This window comes from Primulina huaijiensis, chromosome 7, assembly GCF_012295235.1.
Source record: "Primulina huaijiensis isolate GDHJ02 chromosome 7, ASM1229523v2, whole genome shotgun sequence".
NCBI classification, from domain to species: Eukaryota; Viridiplantae; Streptophyta; class Magnoliopsida; order Lamiales; family Gesneriaceae; genus Primulina; species Primulina huaijiensis.
In genome coordinates this window covers 6,640,273-6,651,101 of record NC_133312.1, presented here as the reverse complement: position 1 = coordinate 6,651,101, position 10,829 = coordinate 6,640,273, and the positions used below count along the sequence as shown (strand labels likewise).

Here is a 10,829-nt window from a genome sequence, read left to right as displayed (position 1 = left end):
TGTCCTTTTCATTATCTGAAAATTGTAGTTTGACATTCACCTAAAAAAATTTACATGTACGGTTTGAAATTTTCAATTTTTTAATCAAACATATTTCAAAATAATAAATTCAAATTAATACTCGTCCAAACAATACATTTGATAAATAGAAGATTTCAAATAAATGAATTTCAAATGTACTCCATAACTAATCCATCCATGTAATTGTAATAAAGTGCACTTCTTCTCCTTCACATCTATATAGGATTTCTGATGGAAATATTTCACTGACATGAATGAAATTTCCAACATTTTACAATTAAACCCATAAAACCGATCTTCATACCTATGCCAAACATAATTTTCATCAACTTTTCCATAAACACGAAGGGACTTGATTCACTGAAGGAGGCTGTAATAACTCAAATCATAAGTCTTGGAAGTAATAAAATATTACATGAATAGCCCAATGTGAACATCTGTAACTCCTCCCACGAGAACGAAAGCGCAGGCGAGGGAGACAAATAATTTAGCAAATTTTTCGACAACACCAAAAGCTCTAGAGAATTCTCAACGATAAGGATTCGATTACGCATGGGAAGAATGGTGAGACGAGTTTCTTTTTCCATAACGGGATAACTGAATCATGGCAGTTGATTCGATATTATTTGGACATTGATTAACCATATTGAATCTACAAACTCCTGTAATCGATGACAGTGACTTCATCTTCGGGTGCATCCAGGTCATTATAGCTGCAACATTGTTAAATATGAGTCATGTAAGAACAAAACGGAGGCCACCATTGATACAATTCAAAATTTGTTTCGGCTATTCAAAATCTAACCAAACCTTCTGAGACGTCGAGGATCCTGTCGAAATGTTGGGGGTAATGCAATTATTGGGGCAGGACCACCTAACTGGGGGCCTGACCTTCCATTTCTACCACCTTCAAACGGGGATGGACCTCCGTGGTCTCGCAACATCCGCATTGCTACTTCAGGAGGGGCGGGAACAAAAGGCCCAAGCGGACTGCAGTTCATGACCATATATACCCGTAAAGAAAAAAATAAAAACTAAATATGAATGTGTCATGATGATCATTTCGGTTATAAGGGAGAGTATATAAACCTCACAAGAGAGGGGAAAAATTTATTTTCATGGGGCAGGGGAAATGTCCTTACCCGGCACCAGGAACTGGCATCAATAGAGGTGGAGCTATATCTGAAGGGAAAGAAGCCACAGCTATGCCTTGACCTCCAAAAGCATCGAATAATGGTTCATCACCATTGTTTCCCGGGGCACCATCATTGTTGGATGGAAAATCTCCCGACGGAGGTTCGTCAGATCTATCAAAATGATTATCACGTTCTCTGAGGTTTCCTCTTTCATCCTTCATTCTGCCATCTGGGCCAGGTCTACGCCTTTGAGGCTTCTCCTTCTACAAAGACATGCCAATAACTTGTAACAATGTACCACACAAATAGCTATGTAAAGAAATTGTGATGCTCATTAATACATCGTACCGGAAAAGATGGTTGCATGACAGGAGTTCCTCCGGGTGCATTTTCGTCACTGTGATAAATGACAATTATAAACCTCAAGTAGATTCCAAATAAATTGACATAAAGTACAATTGGTACACACTTACTTCATGTAGTTCTGGAAATATAATTCTTCACACACTTTTGATGTCAGTTCCATGACTACTTCAGGATGTTTTAACTTCAAATGTTTGTGAACAAACTCAGCAGCATGGAAGAGCTTTGTACAACCCTTTGCTCCACATCCATACTTCCAGCCATATTTTTCATCTCTAATTTTGCGAACATGGGGATCCAAAGCTTCAGTAGCTGCAACATCTATCTTCTCCTTTGCAGTCATTATTTCCAATAGATCCAAACCCTTCAGTCTCTCTTGCCAGTGGGAATCCAATTTGTTCTCCCAATCCTTCCCGTTTGCATCTGAATTCTTGCCATCAATTCTAACATGCCGGAGACCTTTGGCTTCATTTGATTCCATCAGTCCATAATAATCAAGCCCATGAATGCGCCAGAGATAAGTGAGAAGTGTGTCCAGAAGCTCGATTCCTTCAAGACCTTTAATTGTACTTAAGCCCCGTATAATAATCACTGGACCACTTGAGCTGCTGTGAGATTTATCTCTACTCATTCTATCATTATCAGCTCGGCATAAAACATTATCCTCGATCCCCTTTTCTGAATCAAGCTTCCTAACAAGAGCCTGTGCTTGTTCAACGTCAACCTGTATTCTTCTCGGCTCAGAACTGATTGGATGAGCCTTTGGGACAGCCGAGAGCTCAGAATCTTTAGCACCAACCCGGCCGTGCCGTCTTCGTTTGCCACCCACATCTGCATCATCATCAGAATTAGGTTCACTGGACTGTTCTGCCTGGTTTGAAGAAGGATTGATGCTAGGATCTCTGCTCACAGAGAGAAGTTATATTAATTGACAAAACCAAATTAGTACGCCTCAAAAATGGACACACCATGAGATGATCTTACAAATCCAAGGTCCCATTCTGCAGATCAAGCTGAAAATCCTTCGCCAACTTCCTTGCGATTTCATTCCTCCTACAGTGAAGATGCTTCAGCAAAATGAAATGCAAACCAGGAATAAAAGAATTTGAGCAACAGGCATTTAGTTAGCAGTCCACAAGATTCATGAAATGCTTCAAATAACCTAAACCAAACTTAAAAAGATAAACATCATACTAACCGTTCTATGACAGCAAGTAAGTTTGTTGGGTGATATTTGTCTTTAAACCTGGACAAGCAAAGAAACTGAGAGAAGAGGCACAAAAAGCTGGAAAAACATTGTAAAAAGAAGACAAAGATTATCTGTACCATTCTTCATCTTTATGCGCATTAAAATAAGCTCTTTTCTGAGTTGATATGTACTCTGACTTGTATTCCTGATACCTGATCGTGCTTAGCATGTGAGTTTCAAATTATTATTCGTAGCAATAAAAAGGAAGTGTGATACAAATGAAAAGAAATAAAAAGAATAGAGCAGATAGAAGAATATCAAATAAGTTCGAACCACCATAAAATTTTGAAACAGTCAAAGTCTGACCTGCGCTCAGCTTCAGTTGGCAAAATATCATCTTCAAGCTCCTGAATGAACTGCTTATAAGACATCATTCCTTCTCTGAAAAAACAATTCTATATCAATTCATCAAGCTTATAAGGTATAAAGTTGTTACAACATATCCCAAACAAATATTCGTAAGAAATATGGTTAGCTTAAATTCAGATCCACATGTATATCCAAGTGGACAAAGCTAAACCTTCTGAAACACGGCTTCTAATGAAAAAAAGCCACATAAATAACAGCAGCTCTTGGTAAAAAGAATGCAGGTTCATACTCAAGCAAAGTTTACTTCTTCATTTTTCATTATTTCACACGATTTAACAGTGTCATCTAGCTAATCAGCACTCAAGAGTCCACAAATGAATAGCGCGAGGTAACTGAACAAGAACAGCAACTTATATACCACTGGACACACATTGAGGCTGAGAATGATGACAAAAGGGCAAAGTGAGCTAAATCAAAATTCCAAAAGCATGTAAAATATAAACCTTTGGGGTCCCCCAGCAGGGAAAGCATCAGCAAAGCCTCCACGACCAGGATCCCAATCTGCCGGAAAAAAATACAATAAAAAGATGAAGGCATGATCAAACACAAATAAATTATCGAGTAAAACCACTACAAAAATCACACAAAAACCAACCCAGGCAATGTGAATGGCTAAGGAACACAACATTTGCTGCCCTCATAAAAGGCAAAAGGCAAAATTTTAAAAGTCTATCACCACTGAAGGACCACCTTGATAGCCTCCAGATGACCGGCCCATATATCGACCATGAGGCCTTTCATCCAAATAACCAGGTCTACTACCCCCCATCTCACGGTCATTTCCACCAGGATAATCATATACAAACCTGAGCAAGAAAAGTAATTTTATACCGACACTTAAAATCATGATCAGAAGCCACGAGTTGTGAAACAAAAAAATAAACAATAAACCAACAGAATGCATTTGGCCATTTCCCAATCAAATATATTACTTAGCAAGTAGACTCGCACAAAATATGCCAAAAACTGGATCATGGCTATGGCTATGCATGGCATTCAAATACCCGGAAATGCAGGCTGCATCATGTGAATGGCAGAGCAGCTTTTGCAAGTCTTCGAATCTCAACTAAAGCATAGGCAGTTAACTTCAAGGTAATGAGCACTTAAATGTGTTTTTCACTTTTTAGCATAACTCTGAAAACATAAAATGTGAGCAGGTGTTAAAATCCAATTTATCAAGGTGGTCTCTAAACTCTCCAAATCATATTTTTTGGCACGTAGGTCATTTAAAATCAGAACAGCTGAATTCAGAATTGAATGGTGCCTCATTCCATATGGCTGCAATATGGACAAGAGTTGGGTTCTGATGGAATGGTGGCAATAGCGAGCTTTTTCCCATCCCCCACTGGATATTCGATACACGTGAAATTTACATTACACGGATATCATTTTATAACTTATTCGTAGTGGTCCACTGTGTTTGAATAGAGTAATAAGTGAATTTACAATTGAGTACTGCATGTTTCTTATTATACGAATTTCAGTGATTAAATTCATGCTTCTCTGATGATCTAGTTTTTTAAAAATATTTTCAAATGATCTTGAATTAAAAATAATTTAATGAACAGCTGCAGCCATCACTACAGTGCACTAAAACTTTGGACTCAGCAATTGCCCCAGCAGCATTCGCCCATATCAGAGAACTACAAGGTAGAAGACAACTAACAGGCACACAGCTAAAAGCAATAATCAAGAATAAAAATTGCAACTTCACCAAAAGCACGTTACTATTCCATCAAAAGATCATATAGTTCTTTTTTATCATCAAAAGGTGGTGTTAATCTGTTATATTTTTGAAAGAATCAACTAAACTAGTATACTGACATGGCCCTCCAACTGTGCGCGCAAATCATAAATCCAGAAATATATCAAATGTACTGCTCACCTTCGATCCCCATGCCCAAACCCACCTCTAGGACTACCTCTCCTTCCTTCATATCCATCACCTCTCCTCCTTTTATACGGGGGGAAAGGAGGTGATCGCCTAGGTGGAGGAGAGTGAGGCCCTCCTCCACGTCGGTCTCTGTAAGGGGGTGGTGGAGGACTGGGACTCGGCCTCCCTCTCTTGTGATAATCCCTCTCTCGGGTCGGCGGCGGCGAGCGATTCCGATCATAGAATTCACGCCGGGGCGGCCGATCAAAGTCCCTATCATCGCGCCGTTCTCTAGAGCCACGATCACGCTCTCTAATGCCCCTACGCGGCTGCGTAGGAGGAGGAGGCGATGATACAGTGTCAGCGGTGGCGTCGGGGAGGTCAGTCGTGGAGGGCTTGTTGCTATTGTTGGTGCTGGCGGTATTCTCGTCGCGGAGAGTATCATGGTTTTCTTCGGCAGCATTCAAGAGTTCAGCCATGACGACCGGGGTTAGTGGCCGAGTGAGATTTGCAGCGAAACCCTAATTTCCAGCTTGGGAAGAATGGGAAGCGAGGAGATCTCAGGGCATACAGTTAGAAGTGAAAGGGAGAACGCGGATGCATGTTACTGTCAAATTACCTTTATAACCTTCGATTGAAAAGAGGAATGAACTTTTACCATATTAACCAGTGATGCAACCCAAGCAAATAGAGCCGTCTTAGATTGGTTGGACCAGCATGAGTCGACCGTTATGAAAAATATATGGGTTGTGTTATTATTTTAACGATCCGTTTGAGTCGTGGGTTGGGTCGTGATGGGCCGTTCGAACCGGCAGTCAAATTATTATTTTTTAAAAAAATATATGATTGAAAAGTTTTTAAAATGATTTATACATGATTGATGATTTTTGAAAGATTTATGTTACTGTAATAATTTTTGTATTAATTTTTAAAAACATTTTTTTGGTAATTTTTTTAATTTTTGACGGGTTGACTCGCCTAACTCACAAGACGGAACGACCCTCCCTGCATTGCTTGTTCTGCGGACAGAGGTGGGCGGTTTGGCCCGACATGTTTCATAGCTCTAAAAGCCAGTCATGTAATATATCTATATATATATATATATATAGATTTACCCCACACAGTGTGTGTGGTAAATCTATATATAGGTATGATATAATAATTAATGACTTTAATTATTTGTAAAATTTGAGCTAAATATTGAATGAAACAAAAACATGTAGTTATTTAATGCTATATTTTTCACATCAATGTGATCTTGTACTATGTTTGTAAATTTAACGTCCCGAAAATTTAAAGGTACACGCAAACCACATGCATGCAATTATTAAATTATATTGTATTTTAATTAATTGTTTTAATTGAACGGATTAAATATGTTGTGCATATTTGCATGTTTAAACTATACTTTTCCACATGGTTGCATTAAAACGTATTTTTAAAGGTTATTCGAGTTGCGATCGAGGAACGGAGACCGAAGGCTGAAAAAAAATAGAAAATATTTTTATTAAATAATTGTTTTTAATTATTTAAAATATGGGTTATGTTTTTTCTTATTTTTGAAAAATAAAGGGTTTTGAGGTGATTTTATACGCCGGGGCGTAATTTTTATCGGTGTTGGATTTTCAACAAAAATACGAACGTTTTGGCAACCCGGCTAATAAATTCACAAACTTTTCTAAACAAAATAATTTTTAGTATTTTAATTAAATACTATTAGGCTTAATTAATTTCTTAATGGGCCTAAAACCTTTGTTAGTGTTTAATTATTATTTAAACTCTAGATTACCCCAAACCCTCTCACAATTCCCACGCCCAACTTTTAAGAATTTTTACTCTCAAATTCTCTCAACAAAATCACACGGCACACACCAAGAGAAATAAGGAGGAAGCTTCAAAAAAATTTCAAAGGGAACTCAAGCCAAGGTTGTCGTCGCTGTTCTTCGATTCGTCAACGATTATTGGTGCGTAAAAAACGCAAAGGCACGCATATTTCTTCCTTCAAACATCGATCACACCATAATATGAATTTAATCATGTCTTGTATGAAAAAACAAGAGATTTATTTATTTATTTTCGTTTTTTCATGAACATGAATTTTTAAAGCTTGGTTGTTGTTTCAAAATCATGTTTGTATGATGTCCAAGGGGCTGCCATGAGTTAGGGATCAAACCAGCAAGCTTTTACACGGGTTTAGAGCCCTAAGAACACGCACACAAGCTGCGAACACGAACCGAGTATGTCGGAACCGAATTCGAACGTTTGTGTGCCATACGTGATCGGGTTTCATGAGCTTTGAGGCTTGGCTTTGTTCGGTTGGACCAGGACTGGGCTGGAGGCTCATGAGGGGTCAGAGAAGGGGTCCTAGCCATGCTAGGACTCGAGTCAAGAGGGCTTGGAGGAGTCCCACCCGAGAGCTTCAAGAGGCTGCGCAAGTTGGCAGCTGTTGCAAGGAAGAAGGGGCTCAGCCTGGGGGCTTGAGGCTAGGCTAGGCTAGGTCCTTAGGGTCCTAGAAGAGTGCTTGGGGGGCTGGTTCAAGAGGTGGCTCGGTAGTTGGGGCCCTAGCAGCAAAAAACGTGGAAGTGCACTTGATGTGCAACTCGCGCGAGAGAGCAGGTTTCCAGAGTTGCTGTTAAAAAGGGGCTCACGGCTGGCCTGGGGCAAGCCAGGAGGGTCCTATAGGGTCTAAGGAAGATGGATAAGGTATGGGCTAGGGGCTGGAGTGGTGGGCTGGCTGCTGGCTCGAGAGAAAACAAGAAAACATGAGTGTGCTGCGCGAGAAGTTGCTGTCTTGTTCAAGGGCTGGGCTGGTCTGGGCAGGGTCTAGGCGTGGTCCAGGGAAGATTATGGTCAGGTGGGCTCGGTGGTTAAGGGCTGGTAGAGTCCTAGGCTAGCTAGGAGTCCTAAGATATACTAGGATACACATGCACTACACATGCAGAATTTGAGTCACTTTCCAGCAGGTTTTTGGAGCTGGGCTTGGTCAGTAGGGTCCCTAGGTGGGTTGGCTAGGTTTTGGCTCGGGCGTAGCTCGGGCGTGGCTCGAGTAATTTGAGAGATGGCTCGGAAGGTTCATTAATGGGGCAAAAACAAAAATTAAAAGGCTAAAATTGATTCCATTGGTCCACGGGAGTGGCTCATCACTTGGAAGGGTAGAATAAATCATAAAAATACTATGTTTAAAATTTGGGAGAAAAATAACGAGTTTTGGATTTATTCGTGATTTAATCGCCGCACGAAACGTTAATTAACGAGTTAATTGAAACGCTTAGTTTTATGCTTTATAAAATTATGAAAAATTAGTTTTAAGCTTAAATAATTATTATAAGTCGAATTTTTCAATTTGAGAATTTTATATTAAGTTTTGGTTTAATTCGGGATTAAAACGCAGTAATACGTCTTATTTAAGGATTAAATTAAAAGTCATCGATTTAAGCTAAATAAAAATATGAGAAACTTCATGTAAGCTTAATTAATTATTTGGGACATGTTAGAGTCAATGAAATTAAGAAAAAGTAAAAAAAACGTGGAATTTTACGTCCAAGGGTAAAACAGTCATTTTACACCTAGAAATTAGTAAACGTCATGGCAGTGCCCTGAATGCTGTTTTATATGCTAATGTGATTATTTTCTATAGTTATGGATGTTATGGAATTTTATATGTTAAAATGATTATTTTAAATGTTTATGAATTTTTATGATGTTAATTTTAAATGTATATGATGTAATAAGTCAAATTGTTTATTTTAAATGTTTATGATTTAAAAGGTCAAAATGTTATTTTAAATATTTTGATGATAAAAGTTATTTTAAATGTTTATGGATTGTTACTATGTTAAAATGTTATTTTAAAATGTTTATGGATTTTATGGTTTAATTATGGACATTTAAAGGACATGTTGCATGCTTGGTTTAAAAGAAAAACATTATATGCATGTTTAAATTTTATAAAGTGATGAGAATATGAAACGTTGAAGGAAGTGAAGTAATTGTGACTAATACGATGATATGTTGGAAATTTCGTGAGGGTCATGGTCCCAGTGGGAGCCCGACGATCGTGTTTCTTGGATACGGATATGTATATGTATACGATGATATGTTAATACGTAAAGCCAAGACCCAGTTGACCGGTGAGAGTGTTGCTGGTGTCCCCGCCGCCCAGTACTGTGGTTACATGTAGATGGATCCATCGCCCAACACGTAGACGTAGATGAACACGAAAGTCACAATTAACGATTTGAATTCAACGAAAAGGAAAAAGAAATACGTATATGTTGATGATAATATGAATATGAATATGTTGAGGATGACATGAATAGGTTTAAGAAAATGTTTATGAAAAGTTTATGGAAAATGCTTTTAAAAGCTTATGCATCACGAAAATGTTTACGAAAAATGTTTATGTTTTAAAGTTCATCCATAACATGGAAACGTTATTTTTACGTATAAATATTTTTCACTGTTGCATGTGATTTTATACGTATTATTTGGTATCAAGAATATGACATGTTGAGTCTTTAGACTCACTAGGTGTGATTGAAGCAGGTGGGTATGATAATAACGTTGAGGGAGGCTTGGATGCCTGATTTGACTGGACTGGAGGTGCACATAACCCGAGGACCAGCGCTTCTACTTTTCCGCACTCATGATTTTAAGCTTATGATTTACGTTAAAAGATTTTAAGACTTTTTATTTATGCTTTTGAGGGGTTTTGAGAGGAGGATACATTTCAAATTTATTCCTTTATAGGTTTGGTAAAATGTTAGACGATTTGACTATTTCTTTGATTTTCAAATACTAGTTGGATTTATTATTTTAAAATGGTGCAAAATATTTTATATAAATTTTGGAGTAAATCGGTCAAAGGGTAGAGGTTTTAAAAAATAAAAATCTTCCTAGTATTTTTCAAGCGATAAAGTTATGGGACATTTCAGTAAATATAGTTTGGATTATCAAATTGTTTGAAGGATTAAAGTCATGTTATATATATATATATAATAAAATAATAAAAATTTATGAACTTCGTCTAAAGAAATAAAATTAAATTATTAATAAAAGAATTGTTTTTTGTGGTATATTTTGATCTAAATAGAATGATTTTTTTTTTTAAAAATTTTTTTGCTTATATGTAATTATTCAATTAAAAGGAATTTTTTATAAGATCTATTACAACAAGTTAGAATAATTGCAATAATTAGTAAATAATATTGAGGTATTAAAGACTGATAATTTATTTTGTTTGAATATGCAATATATTTTATTTGAAAACAAGATATTCTTGTAATTATATTGTGAGTAGAAGATTGTGTATTTATTTGGCTTGATAATCATGCCAAAGAAACTTAAGTTAGTTATTTTAAATAACTTGCATTATAATTTATATTTTTATTCACTTTATATTTTTATTAAAATATTGAATACTATTTTAAATAACTTACATTATATTTCATAATATAACATAAAAATATAGTAATAATCGTAAAGTAATTTATATTTTTACTAAAATATAGAATACTATTTTCTAGTTCACAAAAACATTTGGTAACGATTTTAAAAATTATCAATATTTTTAGGATCAAGCGCTTACCACTAGGCCAAAAGCTATAGATGTTAGTCTGTTGAAAACTTAATTTCGGAGTTTGACTAACTGAGTATGAAAAGGTTAAACAACTGATCAAGGAAACTAAGGGTAACTGAACTAATAGTTTCGTAACTGATAGTTGCCCGAACTGAAGATCAATGTATGTAATCAAGGGCAACTGAACTGACTTAAGCTAACTGAAGTCGTATGAACAACTGAATGATCAGTTGGAAACTG

The 10,829-nt window shown here is 36.8% G+C and overlaps 1 protein-coding gene across 1 annotated transcript; it reads right to left on the bottom strand.

Moving 5' to 3' along the window:
* Nucleotides 1–373: 373 nt before the first annotated feature.
* Nucleotides 374–5,608, bottom strand: LOC140980718 (serrate RNA effector molecule-like). Its single transcript, XM_073446741.1, has 12 exons — nucleotides 5,024–5,608; nucleotides 3,829–3,944; nucleotides 3,582–3,639; nucleotides 3,076–3,150; nucleotides 2,847–2,921; nucleotides 2,719–2,766; nucleotides 2,505–2,573; nucleotides 1,631–2,422; nucleotides 1,506–1,554; nucleotides 1,164–1,420; nucleotides 832–1,011; nucleotides 374–734 (listed from the first exon to the last, which is right to left on the bottom strand). Exons 1-12 carry the CDS (start codon nucleotides 5,488–5,490, stop codon nucleotides 674–676), a joined length of 2,247 nt encoding a protein of 748 aa, XP_073302842.1. The 5' UTR covers nucleotides 5,491–5,608; the 3' UTR covers nucleotides 374–673.
* Nucleotides 5,609–10,829: the final 5,221 nt, after the last annotated feature.